Here is a 27,393-nt window from a genome sequence, read left to right as displayed (position 1 = left end):
ATCTGCATTGTGCAGTGTTTACTAATTGCAGGGTGTGGTTACCTAATTAACTGTTTCACTGCTGGGCCGCACACAAAACTGGCCTTAGAGGGAACACTGCTGCCAAGGCTGTATTTTTGGCAGTAATGCAAATAATCTGGATAATTGCATCACAAATGAATAAATTTGCTGTCTTTAAGGACTGAATATGATCTTGAATTTCATCTAAGAAGGATTCCACGATACCAGATCAGAAAAGGAATCACACCATAATGCTGCAGCTCTTGCAATACTTACTGCAGGACGAAATAGCAACCTCCTCTGTTACAAAGCCTTCCTAAAATAACCCTCAAGCATTCTGTCAATAGGGTCCTTAAAGAAAGTACTGTCTTCCAGAGGGATAATAGTCCTTTTTAGCCAAGGTACATATAGCACCGTCTACCTTGGGGATAGTACCCCATAGCTCCAAATTGGCATCAGGTAAAGGGAAAAGCTTCTTAAGTGTTGGAGAAGGAGTGAACGGTACTCCAGGTTTATCCCATTCTTTAGAAATGATTTCAGAAACCAATGATGGAACAGGAAAGGTTTCAGGAGCACTTGACCTGGGCCTGAAAATTATATCTAACTCATGTACTGTTTTTTCCTCAACCGGTTTAGGATCTTGAACTCCTAGAGTTCTTAGTACGTCCTTAAGTAAAGATTGCAAATGATCCATCTTAAACTGGAAGGTAATTACTTCAGATCCCTTATCTTAATCAGTGGAAAAATCATAAGATTATAATTCACCTTCTGAACCAGAAGATGATTTGTCAAAATCAGAATCCTTAGATTGTCTGACAAACGAAGGGCCAGCAGTATTGCCACCCCTGAAATGTTTTTGAGCTTGCGCTTATACTTACTTGCAGGTGGCATTGCCACAATTACCTCAGTAACTGCAGATTTTAACTGAGTTTAAAGTCTGGGAAAAATTCAGTCACTGCACCTTGAGTAATATATACCGGTGGGTGTCCCAATGCAGCTGGAGAAATATAATATCTGAGGGATTACCATCAGCTGAAATAACATTAGTGGGTGAAGACCCAGCTTGTTCCATGATGACTGGCAAAGGAGAACATTAGCCCCTCTATACGTTCTACAGAAAAAAAAAACAGAATCAAGTGGCTTAAAAGTTCTTGTTACCCTAATATATTGCAATTAAGTGTCCCCCTAGGGTTGATGAGTAGCAAACCAACCTTATACTATATATATATATATATATATATATATATATACTCTACAACTGCGCAGAGTGAGGGGAATAGGTGAGAACCACACCAACACTATCTCCTGTTGTGGGAAAATAGTTAATTCCTTCCTCACCACAGTAGACAAGCACGCTATGTCCCCGCTCCAGCCTGTGTTACAGTCGCAAAACAAATTGGCAATAAAGCTCCGAACTGGTGTACTATACCCTACACCAACTCTGTTAAGAAGTGGAGAGACCCCTAATAACCTAAAGGTTCTCAGACAGACTCGGAGACAAATTAGTCACCTTGTGCACAAACCTATACAATGTGCACAAACTGTCAAATGTCTGCAATATACCCTTAAAATGGGTCAATATTCCACAGTATGTTATGTGATGGCCAAAAGAACTTACTAAGCACCCTTGCACACAGAAAGCGGGATATAAAGAACCTGGGTACTTACCCACCATTATGTCCCACTCCACTGCTCTGCTACAGTAAGGCAGGTTAAATGCAGTGAGTATATGTCCTGTGCTGTAACTTACAGTATAGGACCTTACTGGGAAAGTACATAAACCTGGCCAGACAGGAGGAGGTTTAGGAGATATCCAGCGACACCGTGTTGACGGGGCCAGGCTTGAGCAATTAATATTACTGATGCGGACTCCTGTTTCATCCGAGCAATGACTCTTGGCAACAAATGGAGGAAACAGGTATGCTTGATGGAATTTCCATGGACATATCAAGGTGTCTATTATGTGTGCTGCCTTTGAATCTCTTGATCTTTTACAGTACTTTGGAAGTATGTGATTGAAGTGTGAAGCCATCGGATCTATGTCTGGTAGGCCCCATTTGATTACCAGTTGATTGAATACATACTGATGGAGAGACCATTCTCCTGAATGGACTGATTGATGTCTGAAATAGTCTGCTTCCCAATTGTTCACACCTGGAATGTGAACCACTGATAAGAAGCACTTATTTCTCTCTCCCTAGGAAAGAATTTGAGAGACTTCCTGCATTTCAGTGGACTCCAGGTACCTCCTTGATGATAGGCTGCAGCTGTGATATTGTCCAACTGGAAACGGATACATTTCTTCTACTTCAAAAGAGGCCATGCCTGAAGAGCTCCAAAAATCACTCGAAGAATCGCTCAAAGAATCTCTCAAAGAATCGTTCGAAGTTTCAGAATGTTTATTGGTAACCTCGCCATTAAAGGATACCCTTCGAGAATTCCAGACTGCCCCCCAGCCTAACAGACTTGCATCTGTAATGACAATGGCCCATGACAGACAAATAAAAGATGCCCCAAAGGTCAAAGAAGGACTTTGTGTCCATTGTCTGACGGATGAATCCAGAGCTATTTGTTGCTCCAAATGTTGATAATTCTTTGACCACTGACTGAGCATAGATAGTTGAAGAGGACGTAAGGGAAAGCGGGCAAAAGAAACCACGCCTGAAGTGGCTACCATAAGACCCACTACCTCTATGCACTGAGATACAGACTCCAATGGAGTACTCATACGGACTGAATCTATTATGACTCCCAAAAATGTTACCCGTGTGGCAGGATATAATGAGCTTTTGGTAATATTAATCTTCCAACCATGGGTCTGAAGAAATAATAGAAGCTTGCGAGTATGAGTGATAGCTAATGACAGAGGAGCTTGCACCAGCATGTTGTCCAGATACAGTGCAATTGAGAACCCTGAGCTCTGATCACTGCTAACAGGGCACCGAACACATTTGTAAAAATGTGTGTAGCTGTAGTCAGAAAAAATGGAAGAGCGACAAACTGGTAGTGTTTGTCCATAAAAGCAAACCTCAGGAACTGGTAGTGATCCCTGTGGATGGGAATGTGCAGATATGCATACTTGAGCTCTATGGTAATCATAAATTGACCCTGTTGTATTTTGGGCAATATTGTGTGAATGGTTTCCATCTTGAAAGTGAGAACCCTGACAAACATGTTTAACATCTTTTGGTCTAAGACAGGTCTGTAGGTGCCTTCCTTCTTTGGGACAATAAACAGATTGATGTAAAACCCTTGACACTAATGAGGTACCGGTACTGGCATAATCACCCTATATCCTCTAATTCCCGAACACTGTAGAAAGGCAGCCACCTTTGACTGAGAACATGAGACAGAAGGAATCACCCACGAGGACTGACCAGACCTCCTGAGACTCAGTCTGCCCCCTACCAGAACAGATTCTGGTTTGGGGGCCGGACCTTCATCCTGATTTAGTTTAGTGGTGTTGTTGGACTGTTTGAATTGCTTGGACCACTAAGAACCAGACTTCCAGGCTGACTTGGAGGGCTCAGGTTTCTAAAAAGAGGAGGACTTCTTATCTCCTGAGGAGCGAAAGGAACAAAACTGATTTCTTCTTCTGTTCTTTCCTTTGTATTTTTTTCCCACCAGTCACTGTATTAATAATGGAGTTCAAGTCTGAACTGAATAGAACCTTCCCTTGGAATTGTCAATGTTGTCCACACTATTGCAAGGGTAACCAGTTTCCTACATGTCTTTCTTCCTATTTATCTTTATTTGTTAAATCTTACAAAAACTCTTATTATCAGTTGTGTTATTTTGTTATATACTTGTTATCTTTAATAAAAAGAAATAAAAAAACAAATATCTATAGTTATGCTATGTAAATGGATTTGTTCTTCAAAGCCCATGACGCAGAAATAGATGTACCTAGGTTTACCTGGTCCGTCGTGCAGCATTATCTTGTATATTGTTTGCCCTCTGGTTGCACATGTCAGTTAGGTTTGTACCAATAAATTATCAGAGTTCTTTATGTTACCAATAGTGCTATTTTATTAGATATCATATGGTGCCAAATTTTCCATATGGAGCCCCAAGTTAAACTGATATGTAACAAATGGCTTCTGGATCAGGCTTTTGTTTGTGACCAGTAAACAAATACAGATTCAACAAGAAATGTGACTTTGTAATTCAGTATTGTGTGATCATATGTGATGAGTTTCTAAAGGTTATTCTTACCCTCAACAGCACATACAATTTTAATAGAATAGCCAGTGAGCTGTGCCAAGGCAATAAGGTCCCTGGTTCAGATGAATGATGTACAGGCTGGGAAAACACAATTTTCTTCCCATAAAACTGTAATGGCTTCTTCAGCTTGTGGGACACAGATATACTGTAACTATAATACTCCACTGAACTAAACATAACCATTAGGTTAGATCCTTTGGTTAACAAAGGAGGGTATTCATATTCTCCTTGTTACAGTGATTATTATATCCGTAACTAGTACCTCTAAAAGTGTACACATAAAAATAATTTTAATTACATGTTCTATCTGAACCATGCAAATTGTTTAAATACTGAAGAAATAAGAATTAAGGTTTCAGTTTCTATAATATACTGTAGTTTTTAAAAATGAACGAAACCTAAGTTATCTAATCTCTACAGCTGAGAACAATTATGGTGTAAAGCAGCTACTCACTCATCTTATTTTCTCTGCTGAGCTGCATTGCAAGTCTGCTGGTATGTCACTAACCCTTCATTACCACAGCAGTGCACACACCGGAGGGGAAGTCTCACATACTGCTCTGTGTAATATGATCCTCAATGCAAGTAGTTCGTTACAAAGAGCAGTATGTGAGGCTGGAACAATATTTGGACCACAGCATGGATACTCCTGAACTTTATCATTACAAAGATTTAAACTTGAGACTGCTTGAAATATTCTACACCAACTTGTATAACAGTTCAATAAACAAGCACAAGCAGTTCACCAGCGTATGCTGTCGGCATTTATCGATGTGCAGCGGATATAATACGCTACATCGTATCATGTCCGTTCGCACTTTGGTAAATTGGCCCCAAATACGTTAGGAAGTTTGTTAGGGCTATGGGCTATCCATCAGAGTCTCCCACCATGTACTGTATGTTGACTGTATATCGCCTCAGTCCACATACTATTTTGATATATATGTCATCCTATGCCAGATTTGGGATATAGAAGTAGGATAGGAACATTAAACCATGTATAATTGAAAAAATTACTTTCACTGATGCATGCACCTGTCAAACAATAGTAGCGGCCCGTAGCCGGTATAGTCTGTAAAGGTGAATTACAGTCTAGGATCCAAGATAGCCAATCTGGGATTTTTTGGAAGGGCGAAGAATCGAAGAATTTTACTAAAATGTCCTCCATATCTGCCACCACTAACCCTGTTCTAGAATCGGTGTTGTGGTTGCTGGTGTTAGAATATGCCTGTATTCCAGTTTCACTTACTAGTGTAGGCTGTGTCTAAGAATATTATGGCCTCCTGTTGATATAGATGTTCTGCCATCGCTCCCTGTCAAATAAATAGGATGGTAGGTGGCTTACGCTGGGGCCCCAAAGCACCACCACCCTCTTGTGAGTCACTAGCAGGACCAGCAATAAAATCCTTTGTACCGGTTACAGAAGCTGAAGAGTTGATTGCATCTCTTAGTACTGCCTTTAAAGCCATCTGGTGCATATTCAATAAAACACTGAATATAGGGACTTCCGGTGGGCGGGCGCTAGAGAAGGACGCACTCTGTAGAGCTCCGAGCGAGTATCTAAATTACCAAACCAAAAAACGGTAATATTTAGCCCAAAGAGTCATTTTCCTTGACAGGAGGACATCCTAACCTGTCCGGACACTGTTTGACAAGGAGTGATAACAACTGCTCCCCTGCCGACAAGTCAAAATACTAAGGAGGATGGAGAGCCGGGACACGTGAAGCAGTTTCACAGCTGCGGTGCCGAGAGCAGCTCGGATTGCCATACAAAGCTGCTAGAAGTGGACTGCAGCCTGCTATCAGCTGTCTATGCCTGTACGAGGTAACAGCAGAAGCCTAAGTGTACTCAGGTCAGTAGCGGTACACACTGAGGCCACCATCTTTTCCATTCAGTGCGCAGTCATAAATATATTGAATAGCGCCCATCACGCACACCCTTCACACTTGCATAACGGCATACTGCTTTATTCAGGGGGGCTGAACACACTCTCTTCGGGGAAGCCTATTGCCCTGAGCCAGCACTATTTGGGGTCTGAATGGCAAAGAGAGGACAGTTGTAGGCAAGCCACGTGGTTCACACTGGAACAATTACAAACAAAGGGGCGCCACAAAGATCTTGTAGTGCGTTACCGGGTTGAGTGCACAGTGCAGCTAGGAAGTGAAGTGTCACTAATGAGGGCATGAGAAGACCCATTGCCAGATAATATACGAGTGTGACATTCCCATTCTGACCAGAGACACTCAGACTTGAACTTCTAATTGAAAGTACAATAAGGAAGTGGGAAGATATTGTGCGTTAAATAAGCACTGACCCAATGATTGATTGTCTTGCTAGTTTTCTGAACTGAATCTATATCTGATATGATGGAGTAGAAATCTGGAGCTTCCCCCCCTGTCCACATACCCCCCCCCCCAGAACATCGCCTCAGTTAAATTTATCAGTGTCCCATATTGGTGAGAGAGAGAGGAATTTTCTGCTGGGATTATTGGGGATAGTAGTACACCGTTTCAGTGCCTGTATGCAAAGATATTACACCCCATATAATAAACAAACTGGCAAGATGTCCAAACAACAACGCCAGCAGGACAGGAGGCAGAAAAACCAAGCTGAGGTACATTCGCCATCACATACAGACACTGTATTGCCGGACCCTGTGTCACAAGATATTCACCCAATAGTTTCTCAATTGTCTGTTCTGTTCTTGCCAAAGATTGAGAAGATACAAACTGGCCTAGACGCCCTGTCCTCCGACTTTAAGGCCTTTTCGACAAGGTTGACAACAGTGGAGCAGAAGGTAGCTGATATAGAAGCACAACACTACACTAAGCATCACAAGGCTACAAAGGCAGAACAAATTGCTGCATGAAAAATTGGATGACTTAGAAAATAGGTCCCGTCGTAATAACATCAGGGTGGTGGGCCTCCCAGAATCTGTACAAAATGCCTCACTGGTGGACTTTGCAGAAAATATATTGCCAAAACTACTTGGCATCTCAAGTAACAACATTCCTTGCATTGTGGAAAGGGCACATCGGGTTGGCGCTATGATGCAGAATAATGAGCAGAGATCTCGCCACGACAATTAATGATAAAATATCTTAATTTCAAAGATAAAACTCTGATTCTTAAAGCATATAGGCAAACGCCAGATCTGAAATATGAGAGCTCCAAAATCTACTTGTTTCAAGATTTTTCGGCGGAGGTAGCCAAGAAAAGAAGAGAGTTCTCACCTTACTGTAGGGACTTATTGGAGAAAGGGGAATCAGTATCTTTGCTTTACCCAGTCCACCCGAGGCCCAAGGTTCTTTGAAACTACCACACAGCTACAAGCTTTCATGAAATCAAGGAACCCTTGTAGAGTGGAACAGAGAGATGCTGAACACATTGAGGAAGCAGAGGCGTAAGGTCATAGGAGCTGGCATGGATATCTTTAACCTCATCTGAAGCCTATTCACATACCAGAGTGTACTACAAGATGGGACATTTGGCTCTTGTCGATACCTCAAGGACTATCAACAGTTCAATCATATCGGTTGAGCCTTACTACCCGGTAGACTGTGTATTGGACTGCATCTTTATTATTGCATAATTTTACTGTTCTGTTTTATGTGTTATCTGTTTTCTCTCTTAAGTTCAAAGCCTTGAGAAGAACTTTTTGAAACTGAGGACAAAAAGCTCCAAGAAGTGTCCCACACGCCTGTGGAACACTAAGTTATATCCTTTGCACTTGGAGGGTGGGGGGGGGGACTTGTTGAATGTTTGCTAGATTGTTTTGTTAGACCACTCCATTGTTAGCACTGTGTTGTCTGTTTGGAGCGCTTAGAACAGGTTTCTCTGTGAACTACTAACGTATTGATCTTTGTTTTGCTGCACAGCAGTTTTCCTCTGATTGAGCACATCTAACAAATTTCTCACACTTGCGAACTGAGAGGAGTTCCCGGGGTGTCAGAACCGTAAGTAACAACATTGCAAGCATCAAGGAGGCAGTCACTCAGTTGCCCAAGAGGGTCATATACACCACAATATAAGGAAAATAGAGGTAGCAACATAAAAGCCTCTACATTGAAGATGGGGACACAAATATTGTCATGGAATGTGGGAGGGATCACATCGCCCATTAAGAGAAAGGCCATACTAAAATATTTAAAAGCTATAAAAGCGGACATCGCAATTCTTGAGGAGACCCATCTGAAGCCAAGCGAACACTTAAAATTAAAACAGGGGTGGGTGGGGGAAGTCGTTTATACTAACTATGAAAGTAGCAGAGCAAGGGGAGTAGCTATACTATTCCGTAAGAACCTAAATTACACAATCACCCAGAAAGTTATAGATACCCAGGGGAGATATGTTCTTCTCAAACTTTTGCTAAATGGATCACCACTGCTGATTGGGGGCGTGTACAGACCCCATACGCAAAAAAAGGAATTCTGGAGCAATCTCGGAGCTCGCCTCATGCAGATGGCTGACGTTCCAAAAATCTTGGGGGGGGGGATTATAATCTGGCACCACACACACCTGCAGATAGACCTCAACCCGAATCGTATGCCTCTCACCCCAGCCAGGATTCACCACTCAAAGACAGACACGATATTACTCCATATATTTTGTAACGCACTCCTCTCTGATGTCTGGAGGGATAGGAACCCGGAGGCCAGAAACTACACATGTGTCACCCCTGCAAAAGACACGTTCTCACGCATAGATTACTTTCTGGTCTCTGGGTCCTTGAATCCTGGGATTGGAGACGTGGGAATAGATAGCCCAACAATTTCAGATCATGCCCCAATCACACTGAAACTCAATGAGAGACACCCAAGGGAGAGGGGAGCTGGCTGGTCGTTCCCCAGATACCTTTTGCATGATGACAATTTTAGGAATTTCCTGATGGGAGAGTGGTTAGCTTTCACTTCAACAAACCAGGAGCATAGGAAAGACTCTATTTTATTTTGGGAGACTGCTAAAGCAGTCTTGAGAGGGGTCACGATCTCATATGTCATCAAATTTAGGAAGCAAAAACAAGCTAGGGAGAATTTGCTGCTCAGACAACTGTTAAATGCGAGGAATAGATATCTTTGTAACCCCACACATAGCAACAGAATAAAATATAGAGACGCCAAGACGCTTAGAGACACTTGCATAACCCAAAGCGCCGCCAGAGAATTGACAAAGATGCGCGCTAAGTTTTACCGGCACGGCAACAAAACTGGATGCATGCTAGCAAGGTTAACGAAACTGACAAGGGGATATAACACTATCTCCGCTATTAAAAGCGAAGGGGTTGTACATACAGAAACAGCAAACATACAAGCAGTATTCAGCCGGTATTATTCACAGCTATATGCCGCACGACAGGTAGACCCTCAAAACTGAGATCGCTTTTGGGAAAATCTTTCCCTACCGTCCTTGACGGATTCACAGCAATGGGGGCTGAATGCTGACATCTCGGTGAGGGAAGTAATATCAGCTATTGGGGGGCTCCCGCTAGAGAAGGCATCGGGCCCAGATGGGCTTCCGGTGGAGTTCTACAAAATTCTCCAGCAGGAAATAGCAGATCCGCTATCCTCCATGTACAATGATATATTGTGCGGAAGAGTGGATATATCTAAAAGGTTCACAGAAGCCAACATAACTCTCATCCACAAGCCTGATAGAGACCCTCTGGCTCCCGAGTCATATCGCCCAATCTCGCTTATGAACTCGGACTATAAATTGCTCACTAAGATCCAAGCTGATAGACTGGCAGGGGTGCTACCAGAGCTAGTCCACCCCAATCAAACTGGGTTTGTAAAGGACAGGTCATCGGTAGTAAATGTACGCACGTTGCAATTTGTGTTGACGCACTATTGGGAAAAGGCTGGGAAGTCACGAGTGCTGCAGTCAGAGGAGGCTTGTGTCCTCCTTGTGGACGTGGAAAAAGCCTTCGATAAAGTGCTTTGGAGTCACCTATTCTACACTTTAGAGCGATTTGGGATAGTTGGGAACTTTGCGCGAGCCTTAAATATCTTATACTCTGACCCCCAGTCAGCTATACTGGTTAATAGTATTCCGTCAAAACCATTCCCTCTAAGCAGAGGTACAAGACAGGGGTGTCCGCTGTCACCCCTTCTTTTTGACCTAGCCCTGGAACCCTTGGCAAGCAAGATTCGCCAGAAAGCTGAAGGTCTTAGGATTGGAGAAGCTACATTGCATCTGTCTCTTTTTTCAGACGACATGGTGCTGTATGTGCAGAATCCCAGAGTTAATATCCCCTTACTGTTGAATATTATTAAGGAGTTTGGACAAATTTTGGGTTATAGGATAAACACAGATAAGATGGAATTGATGTGGCTCTCTCATGCTAATGCTATCCCCGACCTTCCTTATGATTTCAAACAGGTAGAGACTAGCTTCAAATACTTGGGAGTGCGACTCTCAAAGAACCCAACGGATTGGTACGGTACAAATTATACGCCTCTCAAGCGCAGTGCAACGGAGCTTGTTGCCCATTGGGCCAAATTACTGCTGTCTATCTCTGGTAGAATAGGTCTTATCAAAATGGTGCTATTCCCCAAGCTCTTATATATGATGCAGATGTTGCCGATGTTGTTACATAAGGCTGATGTGAAATTCTGGAGATCCCTTTTACTTTCTTTCGCATGGGCAGGGAAAAAACATAGAATTCACTCGACCAGAATGATGAGCACAGCAGATTCGGGAGGCTTAGCAGTCCCGAATGTGGAACTATATTGTTGGGCGGCGCAGGCGAAATATGTAATTGACTGGATAACAGGGCAAATTCATTTTGCAATACCTGAACTAGAGCAGCAGGTTACTCAACCTTGGTCACTAGCCATACTGCCCCACTTGACCGTTGACAAGGCGGACAAAATACTGACTGGCTACCCACTCCTACAGCAACCCCTTAGAGCGTGGGAAAAGCTCTGTAAAAGATTGCAATGCCATCAGGAACTCAATAAGTACATTCCACTGCAGGGCAACCCTGACTTTCTGCCAGGTATGACTACACAGACATTCAGAGACTGGAAATCTCTAGGACTGGATAGAGTATCTAAAGTACTTGATAGAGATGGGAAAACAATTTGCACCTTTGCTCATCTGCAAGAGGTTTATGCTCTCCCCCGCACACATCATTTCGCTTATCTGCAGGCAAAGCACTACGTTTCTGAGCTAGTTAGATCGGCGATCTCTGAGGAAACCAGGGGGATAGCGCAAATTTGTCATCTGTGCACACAAGGGGTAACATCTATCTCTCCGATCTACAAACTGTTACAGACACCAGACAATAAGCACACGACAGCATATATTAGCGCAAAATGGTCCGAGATACTGGGGACACCGATAACTGGGGAACAGGTCCAGGGGAGCATTCAAAAAGTGAGGAAAGCTACACTATCAATGGATCTAAGGGAGCCACATACTAGAATGCTTGAATTAGCGTATATCACTCCAAAACTCTATAAGAAATGGGAAGCCAAACACTCAGGGAACTGCCCCAGATGCATGCAGACTCAGGCAGGGTTAATACACATGATATGGACTTTCCCCAAGCTAAACAGATTCTGGGGTATGACGAAACACTGGCTGAAGACCCTGAACATCCCGATAGACACATTCACATCTCCAATGATTACACTCTTAGACATCCAAAGTCTAGATAGGAATACCACAACATTTGTGCATAATGTCATTCTGTTAGCAAGGAAGCTTATCTTCAGAAAGTGGATAGATAGTGAGGCACCAACTTTGTCACAGTTAAAAAACGAAATCCTGACACAATTACTATATGAACAAGCAGACACTCTAGGAGATATCTCCAAACGCACACCCTGCTTTATGAAAAAGTGGGGAGTATATATACAGACCGTAGAAGCGCAGCAGCAAGCAAAGATACTATATCCTATACGCAACTCAGAATACATACTAGAGGCACAGGTTAGAGGTGAGTGGAGACTGGATCTTAAATAAGTAGACGGTTTACGGATATCTGTAGGAGAGGATGCTAGTAGGAGAATCTGACACCCTGGGGGAGGAATTGGCTGGCTGGCCAAAAAGTAATGTTTGAAAATGTGGAAGGACATGTACGAGAATTTTTGCCTTTTCTTTCTTATTTGATTTTTTTTTTAAAGTATTTAAAAAATAAAAAAAAAACACTGAATATAGGCAGAAGGTGGCAAAACCTCTCTGTGTCGTTCCCACGCTCCACATGGGCCTGCTCTTGTACGGCTCTGCTAGTTGTTGCTACACTATTAGCTCTGTTAATAGCCACGTCTCTTGGGGTTTTATGCTGAATATTATTGGCTCTGTCCTCTGAGTTAACTGTTTAAATCTTATATGGGTTTGGATCAACATGATGTTGCATATTACTTACAGGGATTGAATCCTCCTCTGGGCCATCCGATGCAGTTTTAGATAAGGTTGTAGCGTTGCAGTCATTCCCTGACAGCACTTCCAGCTGCGTGCAAAACTGTACATAATGTGAATGCAGCAGATGCTGCACTTCAGTCAGAAGCTGTTGGTTCACAATCTATTTGTTGTAGACTCTGGATCTAGGTTTACCGATTAAAAAGAAAGACTCATGGCTGAAAAAGATGTCCACCTTTGGCTTCTGCACGACCCCGATATTTAAATTATGTCTGTCACTCTTATTGTGGGCTTTAGGTCCTCTCAGTGTTTGAAGGGTGTCGTCCCAAGCAACATCACAAAGCTACTGGGTAGTGCCATAAGCAATTTAGTGGTGTAAAGCTGTTTGTTCATATTGGTTCAGTAGCTAGCTGTTATTCCACCGTTCGCATGCCCGGCTCATGGCAACAAAATGTAATACACATAATTATACATTTGATCTTACATACTCAAAGTGTTTAATGTCCATTTAACCCCTTAGTTGCAGAACCATTTCATACCCCAAACTGTTTTCAAGCTTTTAATTGCTGCTCACATTTAAGCACTAGTGGAAAACATAAATTATGCTTACCTGATAATTTTATTTTCTTGCATGGGAAAGAGTCCACAGTCGCATTCATTACTTTTGGGAATTAAGAACCTGGCCAACAGGAGGAGGCAAAGACACCCCAGCCAAAGGCTTAAATACTCCTCCCACTTCCCTCATCCCCCACTCATTCTGCCGAGGAACAAGGAACAGTAGAAGAAATATCAGGGTAAAAAAGTTCCAGAAGAATACAACTAAGACGCCCCACATAAAAAAAGGGCGCGGGCTGTGGGCTCTTTCCCACGGAAGAAAATGAAAACAGAATTTATGCTTACCTGATAAATTACTTTCTCCAACGGTGTGTCCGGTCCACGGCGTCATCCTTACTTGTGGGATATTCTCTTCCCCAACAGGCAATGGCAAAGAGCCCAGCAAAGCTGGTCATATGATCCCTCCTAGGCTCCGCCTACCCCAGTCATTCGACCGACGTACAGGAGGAAATATGCATAGGAGAAACCATATGATACCGTGGTGACTGTAGTTAGAGAAAATAATTCATCAGACCTGATTAAAAAAACCAGGGCGGGCCGTGGACCGGACACACCGTTGGAGAAAGTAATTTATCAGGTAAGCATAAATTCTGTTTTCTCCAACATAGGTGTGTCCAGTCCACGGCGTCATCCTTACTTGTGGGAACCAATACCAAAGCTTTAGGACACGGATGAAGGGAGGGAGCAAATCAGGTCACCTAAATGGAAGGCACCACGGCTTGCAAAACCTTTCTCCCAAAAATAGCCTCTGAAGAAGCAAAAGTATCAAATTTGTAAAATTTGGCAAAAGTGTGCAGTGAAGACCAAGTCGCTGCCTTACATATCTGGTCAACAGAAGCCTCGTTCTTGAAGGCCCATGTGGAAGCCACAGCCCTAGTGGAGTGAGCTGTGATTCTTTCAGAAAGCTGCCGTCCGGAAGTCTCATAAGCCAAACGGATAATGCTTTTAAGCCAAAAAGAAAGAGAGGTAGAAGTTGCTTTTTGACCTCTCCTTTTACCAGAATAAACAACAAACAAAGAAGAAGTTTGTCTGAAATCTTTAGTGGCCTCTAAATAGAATTTTAGAGCACGGACTACGTCCAAATTGTGTAACAAACGTTCCTTCTTTGAAACTGGATTCGGGCACAAAGAAGGTACAACTATCTCCTGGTTAATATTCTTGTTGGAAACAACTTTCGGAAGAAAACCAGGCTTAGTACGCAAAACCACCTTATCTGCATGGAACACCAGATAGGGCGGAGAACACTGCAGAGCAGATAACTCAGAAACTCTTCTAGCAGAAGAAATTGCAACCAAAAACAAAACTTTCCAAGATAATAACTTAATATCTACGGAATGTAAGGGTTCAAACGGAACCCCTTGAAGAACTGAAAGAACTAGATTAAGACTCCAGGGAGGAGTCAAAGGTCTGTAAACAGGCTTGATTCTAACCAGAGCCTGAACAAACGCTTGAACGTCTGGCACAGCTGCCAGCTTTTTGTGAAGTAAAACAGATAACGCAGAAATCTGTCCCTTCAGAGAACTTGCAGATAATCCCTTCTCCAAACCCTCTTGTAGAAAGGATAAAATCCTAGGAATTTTTATCTTGTTCCATGGGAATCCTTTAGATTCACACCAATAGATATATTTCTTCCATATCTTATGGTAAATTTTTCTAGTTACAGGCTTTCTAGCCTGAATCAGAGTATCTATTACAGAATCTGAAAACCCACGCTTTGATAAAATCAAGCGTTCAATCTCCAAGCAGTCAGTTGGAGAGAAACCAGATTCGGATGTTCGAATGGACCTTGAACAAGAAGGTCCTGTCTCAAAGGTAGCTTCCATGGTGGAGCCGATGACATATTCACCAGGTCTGCATACCAAGTCCTGCGTGGCCACGCAGGAGCTATCAAGATCACCGAAGCCCTCTCCTGGTTGATCCTGGCTACCAGCCTGGGACTGAGAGGAAACGGTGGGAAAACATAAGCTAGGTTGAAGGTCCAAGGTGCTACTAGTGCATCTACTAGAGTCGCCTTGGGATCCCTGGATCTGGACCCGTAACAAGGAACCTTGAAGTTCTGACGAGACGCCATCAGATCCATGTCTGGAATGCCCCATAATTGAGTTATTTGGGCAAAGATTTCCGGGTGGAGTTCCCACTCCCCCGGATGGAATGTCTGACGACTCAGAAAATCCGCTTCCCAATTTTCCACTCCTGGGATGTGGATTGCAGACAAGAGGCAGGAGTGATCCTCCGCCCATTGAATTATCTTGGTCACTTCCTCCATCGCCAGGGAACTCCTTGTTCCCCCCATATGGTTGATATATGCAACTGTCGTCATGTTGTCTGATTGAAACCTTATGAATTTGGCCTTTGCTAGATGAGGCCAAGCTTTGAGAGCATTGAATATCGCTCTCAGTTCCAGAATGTTTATCGGGAGAAGAGATTCTTCCCGAGACCATAGACCCTGAGCTTTCAGGGGTTCCCAGACCGCGCCCCAGCCCACCAGACTGGCGTCGGTCGTGACAATGACCCACTCTGGTCTGCGGAAGCTCATTCCCTGTGACAGGTTGTCCAGGATTAGCCACCAATGGAGTGAATCTCTGGTCCTTTGATCTACTTGAATCGTCGGAGACAAGTCTGTATAATCCCCATTCCACTGTCTGAGCATGCACAGTTGTAATGGTCTTAGATGAATTCGTGCAAAAGGAACTATGTCCATTGCTGCAACCATCAATCCTATTACTTCCATGCACTGCGCTATGGAAGGACGAAGAACAGAATGAAGAACTTGACAAGAGCTTAGAAGTTTTGATTTTCTGACCTCTGTCAGAAAAATTCTCATTTCTAAGGAGTCTATTATTGTTCCCAAGAAGGGAACTCTTGTTGACGGGGAAAGAGAACTTTTTTCTATGTTTACTTTCCATCCGTGAGATCTGAGAAAGGCTAGGACGATGTCCGTATGAGCCTTTGCTTTTGACAGAGACGCCGCTTGAATCAGGATGTCGTCCAAGTACGGTACTACTGCAATGCCCCTTGGCCTTAGAACCGCTAGAAGGGACCCTAGTACCTTTGTGAAAATTCTCGGAGCAGTGGCTAATCCGAATGGAAGTGCCACAAACTGGTAATGCTTGTCCAGAAAAGCGAACCTTAGGAACTGATGATGTTCCTTGTGGATAGGAATATGGAGGTACGCATCCTTTAAATCCACCGTGGTCATAAATTGACCTTCCTGGATGGTAGGAAGGATCGTTCGAATGGTTTCCATTTTGAACGATGGAACCCTGAGAAATTTGTTTAGGATCTTGAGATCTAGAATTGGTCTGAACGTTCCCTCTTTTTTGGGAACTATGAACAGGTTGGAGTAAAACCCCATCCCTTGTTCTCTTATTGGAACTGGATGAATTACTCCCATCCTTAACAGGTCTTCTACACAATGTAAGAATGCCTGTCTTTTTATTTGGTTTGAAGATAATTGAGACCTGTGGAACCTTCCCCTTGGGGGTAGTTCCTTGAATTCCAGGAGATAACCTTGAGAAACTATTTCTAGTGCCCAAGGATCCTGAACATCTCTTGCCCAGGCCTGAGCAAAGAGAGAAAGTCTGCCCCCCACCAGATCCGGTCCCGGATCGGGGGCCATCCCTTCATGCTGTTTTGGTAGCAGTGGCAGGCTTCTTGGCCTGCTTACCCTTGTTCCAGCCTTGCATCGGTCTCCAGGCTGGTTTGGGTTGAGAAGTATTACCCTCTTGCTTAGAGGATGTAGAAGTAGAGGCTGGTCCGTTTCTGCGAAAGGGACGAAAATTAGGCTTATTTCTAGCCTTAAAAGACCTATCCTGAGGAAGGGCGTGGCCCTTTCCTCCGGTGATGTCTGAAATAATCTCTTTCAAATCAGGACCAAACAGTGTTTTGCCCTTGAAAGGGATGTTAAGCAATTTTGTCTTGGAAGACACATCCGCTGACCAAGACTTTAGCCAGAGCGCTCTGCGCGCCACAATAGCAAACCCTGAATTTTTCGCCGCTAATCTCGCTAATTGCAAAGCGGCATTGTGGTGACATTTTATCACTGGAATATTCACTTAGCTGTTATTGGGATCCCTTCCCCCAGGTACACCTTTCTCTCTGAACTATAGACACTCCCATTGGTCTTTTTGAGTGGCATTTGATAAGCCACTCCCTTTTGAATTGGGTTATAAAATATTGTAACACCAGAGCCTCTGCCTCTCTCTCTTTTGTATCCTGGGCATGCTGTAAAGATGGATGATGCTGGACACAGAGAATCTGGCTAAGTATTTCTGGGATAATATTCTGTGTAGCACAATTGGGGTTAGTTTAGAAAAGTTACCCTGTATCTTAAAATGTGGACTGTATCTGTAAAATAGATTGATATATATATACCTGTAAATATTTATCTTATTATTAACATATATTGATTCCTAAATAAACTGTTTGACAAATAATGGAGGATCCTCATATAGTTTATTTTCACAATTTATCTGTGTTGGTTTTAGTGGTTTCACCATAGAGATTTAGTATATTATATTTAGTAGAAAGTAGAGTTATTTTAAATTAATAGATAACCACATTATTATATTTAGTAGAAAGTAGAGATATTTTAAATTAATAGATAACCACAGGCATCTAGAATAAAAGAGTTAGCCAATTTAAGTGCATGAACTCTGTCCATAATCTCCTCATACGAAGATTCTTTATCGAGCGACTTTTCTAGTTCTTCGAACCAGAAACACGCTGCCGTAGTGACAGGAACAATGCATGAAATTGGTTGAAGAAGGTAACCTTGCTGAACAAACATTTTTTTAAGCAAACCCTCTAATTTTTTATCCATAGGATCTTTAAAAGCACAACTATCTTCTATGGGAATAGTAGTGCGTTTGTTTAGAGTAGAGACCGCCCCCTCGACCTTAGGGACTGTCTGCCATAAGTCCTTTCTGGGGTCGACTATAGGAAATAATTTCTTAAATATAGGGGGAGGCACAAAAGGTATGCCGGGCCTTTCCCATTCCTTGTTTACTATGTCCGCCACCCGCTTGGGTATAGGAAAAACATCGGGGGGCACCGGAACCTCTAGGAACTTGTCCATCTTACATAATTTCTCTGGAATGACCAAATTGTCACAATCATCCAGAGTAGATAATACCTCCTTAAGCAGTGCGCGGAGATGTTCTAATTTAAATTTAAATGTTACAACATCAGGTTCAGCTTGTTGAGAAATTTTCCCTGAATCTGAAATTTCTCCCTCAGACAAAACCTCCCTCCTGGCCCCTTCAGATTGGTGTGAGGGTATGTCAGAAGCGTTATCATCAGCGTCCTCTTGCTCTTCAGTGTTTAAAACAGAGCAATTGCGCTTTCTTTGATAAGTAGGCATTTTAGATAAAATATTTGCAATAGAATTATCCATAACAGCCGTTAATTGTTGCATAGTAATAAGTATTGGCGCACTAGATGTACTAGGGGCCTCTTGTGTGGGCAAAACTGGTGTAGACACAGAAGGGGGTGATGCAGTACCATGCTTACTCCCCTCATCTGAAGAATCATCTTGGGCACTATTATTATCTGTGGCATCATTGTCCCTACTTTGTTTGGACACCATGTCACAATTATCACATATATTTAAATGGGGAGAAACCTTGGCTTTCATACATATAGAACATCGTTTATCTGATGGTTCAGACATGTTAAACAGGCTTAAACTTGTCAACAAAGCACAAAAAACGTTTTAAAATAAAACCGTTACTGTCACTTTAAATTTTAAACAGAACACACTTTATTACTGAATATGCGAAAAAGTATGAAGCAATTGTTCAAAATTCACCAAAATTTCACCACAGTGTCTTAAAGCCTTAAAAGTATTGCACACTAAATTTGAAAGCTTTAACCCTTAAAATAACGGAACCAGAGCCGTTTTTACATTTAACCCCTATACAGTCCCAGGAATCTGCTTTTCTGAGACCCAACCAAGCCCAGAGGGGAATACGATACCAAATGACGCCTTCTATAAGCTTTTTCAGTGGATCTTAGCTCCTCACACATGCATCTGCATGCCTTGCCTTCCAAAAACAACTGCGCATTAGTGGCGCGAAAATGAGGCTCTGCCTATGACTAGAGAAGGCCCCCATCTGAAAAAGGTGTCCATACAGTGCCTGCCGTTTTTTAACAACAATCCCCAAGATTATAATAACTATAAAGCGCTATAATCTGTCAAATATGCTTAGCAAGTAATCGTTTTAGCCCAGAAAAATGACTACCAGTTTTTTAAGCCCTTATAAAGCCTTTATTCTTATACTTAATCTAAGAAAATGGCTTACCGGTCCCCATAGGGAAAATGACAGCCTTCCAGCATTACCAAGTCGTGTTAGAAATGTGGCCATCATACCTCAGGCAGAAAAGTCTGCCAACTGCTTCCCCCAACTGAAGTTACTTCATCTCAACAGTCCTGTGTGGAAACAGCAATCGATTTTAGTAAAGTTTGCTAAAATCATCTTCCTCTCACAAACAGAAATCTTCTTCTCTTTTCTGTTTCAGAGTAAATAGTACATACCAGCACTATTTTAAAATAAAAAACACTTGATTGAAGAATAAAAACTACATTTAAACACCAAAAAACTCTTAGTCATCTCCGTGGAGATGTTGCCTGTGCAACGGCAAAGAGAATGACTGGGGTAGGCGGAGCCTAGGAGGGATCATATGACCAGCTTTGCTGGGCTCTTTGCCATTTCCTGTTGGGGAAGAGAATATCCCACAAGTAAGGATGACGCCGTGGACCGGACACACCTATGTTGGAGAAATTATCATCATTAGCATAATGTTTTTCTTCCTAATGGGAAAGAGTCCAGAGCCACATTCATTACTTTTGGGAAAACCATACCCAAGCTAAAGAGGACACTGAATGCCAAAACGGGAGTGTACAATAGACGGCCCATTCTGAGGGCACCAGGCCTGCAACCACTACCCAACAAAAAACCCCGCTTCGTCCGAAGCCGAGAAAACTTTGAAAAGGAAAAGCCCCAAGGACACTAACCCACAGATAGTCCAGAAGCCTAGAGACCGCAAAATAGGTCTCAACTGAGCCAACAGTCCTTCCAGGAGACACCATCGCCCAACAGGCGGTCCCTCACCACTCACCCCTCACTAATGAGGGGAACACCAGCCTAAACTCCCCCAGGAAAAAGGCAAGGAAGAACCGAAAAGGTCACCCCAAATCCATAAAAGGAAAACCCCCAATAGCGAGCCCAGCTCACAAAGACCCAAATGGGTCCTGACAGACAAGGGGAGGCTACGCCCAGACCAAGCAGAAACCAGAGATTTAGGACCGAGCCTCGAAACAGAGAAACCACTCTCTCTCTCTCAACATCGTGCAAAAGCACAGAAAGACAACTGGAGACGGAGTCCTCACATCGTCAGAACTAAGAATACTACAGTATTCAGACAAAAAAGAACTTATAACTGACCCAGACAAAAAAACGAGTCAAGAACACGCAGCCATCATCAGGATGACACAGAAGAATACTTGCTGAGAAGTAAAAAGCGGCCAGCAAGAGAACAGATTGCAAAGACAACTCCCAGACAGAGGGCACACTCTAGGCAATCAAGGCCGCTAGACCTACACACAGGGCTCCAAAAGGGGAAGCACATAACCTCAACGAGACCCACTGCACCCTCAAGAGAGAGAGGTTCTACCCAGAAACCAAAGGTGAATGGTAACCCGGAACCCTCAGCTTGTAAACCCAGGGAGCTAGCTACTATGCAAACCTAGATTCTGCAGATGACAACGAATCTCAGAACCCACTCCCAACCGGGCCAGCCCAAGCATCTTGAAACAGGGAAAAAGAAGAACCCCCAGCTCAAAAACGAGCAGAAGAATGGTCACAGCCATCCCAACAGAGCACGGGTGCCACGGGTGAAACAGACGACAAGGCCGTAGCCCCAAAGGAATTTAACAAAAAGCCCCCAATAGTCTTGACACGGAGCCAGCAAGACTCCAGATGGAACGTAACAACCCAGAGAAAAACACCCCTCTCTGAAAGGTTAACTCTCAGTTCCAACCTCCAGAATCCAGGAGAATCCCTAAGAAAAGGGACCACACCTCTATAGGAAGGAGAATAAGCCACCCACCCTAAGAAAAGGGATGGGTGCAAAAAAGCAGAGCACCTGCCCACAAGACACAAAGCCACAGGCTAAAGGAGAGATCAATCTCCAACACAGATGAACTTGGAAGGAATCCCCCTAAGGAATTAGCTTTCTAACACACATCCAATGTGCAATAGCAGCAGCAGAGACACTGCAAACCCATTCGCCTGCAGAGCAGTTAATCCACAAGGTTACTACAGCAAGCTGACCAAGGGAAACCGACCATAAAGGCGTAAGTCAAGCCCAATGAGCATCAGCACTCGGACAACCTGGCCAACCGTGACCAGGTCAATTAGTCCAGTTAAAAAGACATAGTCCAAGTTCCCAGGAACTGGGGAACCCAGAACCAGCCCTAGAGCCAAAAAAGTCAGGCAACAACTCCACAAGGAAAACACTGAGCGAAGCCTCAGCAACCGGAAACACCAGGGAGAAAACAGATCCAAGCCCCCAATTGTTTAAACAAACAATATCCGAGAACTTAAAACCCCGTCTGATATAAAAACCCAGACCACAGGGAGATATCAATGCAATATCCAGATCAACCCGGAGAAAACTCGACCCAAGGAAGGGACCACCCCTTGCCAAAGTCCAATGCTCCAAAGGAGCTAATGCGTTAAAAGTCGTACAACGACACTAGAGCCCATAGACTCTCAAACACCTGCAGGACAACAATTCCCAGGGCCTCAAAAGAAAAAAGGCCAAACCGCCTAACTCGGCGGCAAGAGGGTGCAAGCCCTCCAACCTTCCACTACATGGGAAGGAGCTCTAGGGTCTGACAACACCAGACACAAGAGAGAAAGATGCAGCAGAACTCCACTGACCCAATCATCCAAATTGAAGGCTATAAGGACTGAGACAATCCCTCCTGCCTCACAGACCCACTGGTCCTCTAGAATGCTTAGTTGAACACAGAGGATAACGAGAGCACTCTGCGCCTCTACTGGACAAGCCAAGCAGAGCGGCGCCCCGTGTGCCCAAACAGCTACCAGACAGAACTGAACCCAAACAGGACCAGCCTCCAATTCGGGTCCTAACCGTCAAACCGCATAAATCCTCCCTCAGAGGGGAAGAAGGAAACAGACCTAACCGCAGGACCAGCCAAACGGAGCCCTGATCTTCCAAAAACTGGGAAAGATCTCAATACATGGACAATCAGGAGATTACATCATCCCCACATGTCTAATGAGGTGCGCCATTCGAAGAGTAAACTGAGTATGCCCGTATCCGATAAGGATAGGGTCGTTCAACAACTGAACAGCATGTCTGAGTAACACGCGAAGGCGCGCAATTCTGTAACGAAAGGCACAACATTCAGGGACAGTCGCACCCGCAGGGAACTGTACAAACCAAGGTGGAAAAACCTGGACAACAGGAGCAGGGAAGAGAAGGCACCACCCTGTCCTCAACTCTATCCAATTTAGGAATTAAAGGTTCATCAGGCAATATGACCTCTGGAACCCCTGAATTCGCCAAAAAATTCCTTTAGAAGAAGCGGAAATTCCTAAAACCAAAGTCTGGTTCCTCCGCAGCTGGAGGTTGAGAGGCAGCAGACTCTGACCCAGAAAGTTCATACTCTGAAGACTCACAAAGAACTTCCTCCTCGGATAATCCTATCAGTTAAATCCAAAAACTATTTGATGTTCTCTGGGAAGGAGTGCCATATGTAACCTATCGCTTGCGCTTAGCAGGGCGAGGTAAAGCATTAAGGCCGCAGACACCGCCGTCTGAACTGCACAGTAACGTCTGGAGAAAAAAGGCCCCCTCCAGATGGAGGATCAGCAATGCTACGGGAAAACTGCATGTGTATAGAGATAACAATGTAGGGTACGCACCTCACTGAACGATAACCCTCAGAGGTGGACGGCTCTGTGGTATCAAACATGTTTGATATTATCACATTATCAAGGCATATGGAACATAATTGAGAGGGGGAACTAGGGCCTCCTCACCATATAAACAGGAATCGCTCTTTAGGAATAGAGGGAGTGCCCTCTAAGAAACCGAATCCTCCATCACTAGTGCAATAACCGGAAAACTTTTTTTTAAAAAATAAATTAACGGCACCTCTATACCCCAATGGCTGGGGCACTCACTACCTCCTATGACCTAGACAGTACAGAGTTGTATGACTCCTCTCTGATAGACACCCAGTCACGAAAGAGGGAATGAATCACATAGTGCACAATGCAGGATCGTCCCTGCTATGAGAGAAAGCGCGCCAAGCTTGTAAGCTGCATGGCTCTCAAAGTGAAAGTGAAACCTGTATATTCCATAACAGCCTATGAGCCCATAACATCTCACACATAAAGCAGCATAAAATCAAATAAACATATAAGATTATTATTCCCCCCTGTTCAATAATCCACCTAAGGAGATATTAACCCTTGTTTCTATAAAGATAAAAGGCACCACACTGTGACCCTGTCTTCTGTGTTAACATCACGTAATAAAAAATGAAACGATCTTACCAGAATCTACGCCGTGGAACAGGAACACGGCCCTTAAGTGTGACAAATAGTAGCATCGCCTCCGTCATGGACTTGAGAGGAGATAGCAGGTAGCGAAACGAAGTTCAGTAATGACAAGTGCTGAAAGGAGGTGTTAATATGAGTCGGGATGGTGTCACAGAGGGAAGCTCCCACTGCATCTCCGGACTCTAACATTCGCCCAGCCCCTCACTGAGAGACTGACAGGACTACTTAAAACTCCTGTCCCATGTCGAAGGGTAGTACCCTCCATAAGAGACACTTGTAAAAATAAATAAAAGTACAATAAGTAAAATAAAAAAACTTCTAACACTTCTCTGACAACCTTCTGGGACAAAAGGCAAAGAATGACTGGGGGATAAGGGAAGTGGGAGGAGTATTTAAGCCTTTGGCTGGGGTGTCTTTCCTCCTGGTGGCCAGGTTCTTAATTCCCAAAAGTAATGAATGCGGCTGTGGACTCTTTCCCATTAGGAAGAAAATTATGTTTTTTAGTGAGAAACCCATACAAACAATATATATTGTTGTTTTTTTCATGAGACCCAGCAGATTCAAACTATATCATTATTTTATGTATGTATCATGATATGAGAGCTCTACAGCCAAAAGGGTAAAAAAAAACATATTTTTATTACAGTTTTAATAAACAAGTTTATAAACAACACAATGTGAGTTTTTTTCTCAACTCTGTAGTCAACACATCTGTGCATCTATAATAGTATTAGGTAACCTTTCTAAAATAAGCAGAAATAGAGAATAATGCCGCCATGGAGGCTATCCTAATCTAGACAAGGACACCTGGAAGCCTCTTGCACTTTTGATGTTTACACAGGTGCTCACGCTGTACACCTGTTCAATTAAAATTCCAGCTAGGAAAACGCTGTCACCTCAGTGATCACCTGACTACCTACATTTCAAAGAAGGGTTTATCAACATATAAATAAGGACATTTGGGCATAATTCTATAACTTTGATCTGCGCATAGGGGTTCCTTTCCGTGAACATCTAGTCAAACAAATGCATTGTATTTACAACAGGTGATCAAACCTATATAGGGACCCCAGATCCCCCCAGAGATGACAAACACACTGGGTTACCTTGTAATCACTTGAGATGCAGAGGGGGCTTCAAACAGCTCTAAACGTGCACCAGCAGAGGACAACATGTAGTAACTGCTTGAGATGTAGAAGGGGCTTTAAACAGCCCCAAAACTGTTCTCTAGAGGACATGTAGCTATCATCAGCACTCTAGAGATTGTGCGGATTACAACTATGTTTTGCCCTCTGCGCTTCAGAGGTTACGCTCTGATTACCTTTAATGTGAATTTTCTGATGCCTACTAAGGTCTGATTTCAGAATAAAACATTTCCCACATTCAAAACAAGAAAATTCTTTCTCCCCTGTATGAATTTTCTGATGCCTAATAAGAGATGATTTCATAGTAAAACATTTCCCACATACAGAACATGAAAATCCTTTCTCCCCTGTATGTATTTTCTCATGCCTAATAAGGTCTGAATTCAGAATAAAACATTTCCCACATTCAAAACATGAAAATGCTTTAACACCTGAATGAAATTTCTGATGCCTAATAAGATGTGATTTCTGAGTAAAACATTTCCCACAGTCCGAACATGAAAATGCTTTCTCCCCTGTATGAATTTTCAGATGGTAAATAAGATATGATTTCTTGGTAAAACATTTCCCGCATACAGAGCATACATTTTTTAAGTGGCTTCTTTGATTTTGAAGATTGAAAGAAGTATCAGCACTTTGACCATGACTAGGATTATTGCAGTTTGTGAATTCACCTGTTAATAAGAAATACAATGGGAATAATGTTATTTATTAATGACATAATTGTTTTATTTTGACAACATTTGAACTGTTCTGAATTAGTGTCACCCCTCTTAAGCCTCCATGCTAAGGGAACTTTAATAGACATATTTTTAAGGACTCCCTGGCTTCCCATATTTATAAATTACTGAAATAAAAAGAAATGAATGCTGTCATGATTTGTTTACATATTATTATTATTTTTATATTTCTTTTTATTAAATGAAGATACATCCATTTTTTTTTCTTTTATGATTCAGATAAAGCATGCAATTTTAAACAACTTAAAGGACCACTAAACACAAATTGTAAACTACATGATTTTGAACCTTAATATCTGAGAGTAATTTTATAATGAAAAACTGCAGCTTTATTTTGTCAAATAAGTACTGTATATTGCTTTATGTTTATTAATTTAACTGATTTCCCTGTCCCCAGAACAAAAGAATCCTTGCTAACCAATTACAAACTAATATTGATATAGCACTACCTCTGTTTGCACATGTGCAGTTGAGAAAGAAGCCTGGGGAAGCCTTCCCTTGTCTCTTCCCTTAAGGTGGTTTACACATTGCTGAAATGTCATGTTTAATGGCCCTTTAACATAGTAACATAGCAGATGAGGTTGAAAAGACAGAAGTCCATCGAGTTCAACCTATACAAACATTTTTACAATAAAAGCACCAACTGAGCTTAAATTAATTCCATTAAAATGTGACCCATTTAACACAAGCAATCATAACCCTGAATTCTGTTTCTAGCCAGAAATTAATCTAAACCATTTTAAATGTACCTAAGGTTTTGACATTTACTACCTCCTTAGGTAATGAGTTCCACAATTTTCTCTTACAGTGAAAAAAACGTTTACGTTGATGGAGATTAAATCTCTTTTCCTCCAGCCTTAAATTCTGACCTCTTGTCACAAACACTTTTCTTGGAATAAACAGAGCTTCTGCCATCTCTGTATATGGGCCTTGAATATATTTATATAAAGTAATCATGTTACCTCTCAAGCACTTTTTTTTTGTGTATGTATATATATATTTTTTTTAAAGAAAAATGTAATAATATCAGGACACGTAAACATTGGTTGTGAGACAGTATAAAACAAATGAAATGGTTAGGCTTGGTGATGTCCATACCACAAATGTGTTTTTTTCCGGTCCAAAAGTGGAGGCAAAACGCTGAGTAACCAGAGAAAAAGTCCCAGAATTTGAGTCCTGTAATATGTCAAGCTGGGAGTTCAACATAAGCTCTGGAAAAAATTTTTTTTTACTTTTCTCTTTTTCATGCATTTCAAGAATTTTTACAATATATAACAGTATTTATGGATAAAACATGTAAGCAGTAATTCACTATTATATGCTTTTCTTAAAGCTGATTTTTTTTCCCCTTTTTTCCCCCCCAAGTTTCTTTTAAGATAAAACTATTTAACGTTATAACCTTTAGCTACATCCAATTATGGTCAGGGAGTAAACTCAGTTCACTTAAGGGTAGAGGCGTAGACCTGTTAAAGTTAATGTGTGGTAGAAGGAAGGAGGTGAGGAGACAAAAAGAAAAAAGCAGGAAGGGGAAGAATTGGGCAGGGGGTATATTTATGTGTTAGGGTTGGCTGAGGCATCACTAATCTAAAGTTAGTGTAATTTGGGCTTTAAAAAAGGGTTAGTAATCTTGTCTCTCCAATGGCGTCCCAGGGCTCCCAGATCAAAAAGTGTAGGTCGTGTTGTAGGTTTGGATCATAGGCATAGCT

At 42.5% G+C, this 27,393-nt stretch overlaps 1 protein-coding gene across 3 annotated transcripts in view; it reads right to left on the bottom strand.

Annotated features, from left to right (window-relative positions):
• Positions 1 to 24,422: 24,422 nt before the first annotated feature.
• The window catches only part of LOC128657423 (oocyte zinc finger protein XlCOF7.1-like), a 181,041-nt gene continuing 178,070 nt past the window's right edge, over positions 24,423 to 27,393 (bottom strand). For all 3 annotated transcript variants that reach the window (XM_053711772.1, XM_053711773.1, XM_053711774.1), the window contains exon 9: positions 24,423 to 25,621. In XM_053711772.1, the coding sequence (XP_053567747.1) occupies positions 25,059 to 25,621 (563 nt within the window). In that variant the 3' untranslated portion in view covers positions 24,423 to 25,058. The remainder of the gene's footprint in view (positions 25,622 to 27,393) is intronic.

Source organism: Bombina bombina, chromosome 4 (assembly GCF_027579735.1).
Source record: "Bombina bombina isolate aBomBom1 chromosome 4, aBomBom1.pri, whole genome shotgun sequence".
In the NCBI taxonomy this organism is placed as follows: Eukaryota; Metazoa; Chordata; class Amphibia; order Anura; family Bombinatoridae; genus Bombina; species Bombina bombina.
Note: the sequence above shows the minus strand (reverse complement) of the source record. Positions and strands in the feature narration are given on the sequence as shown.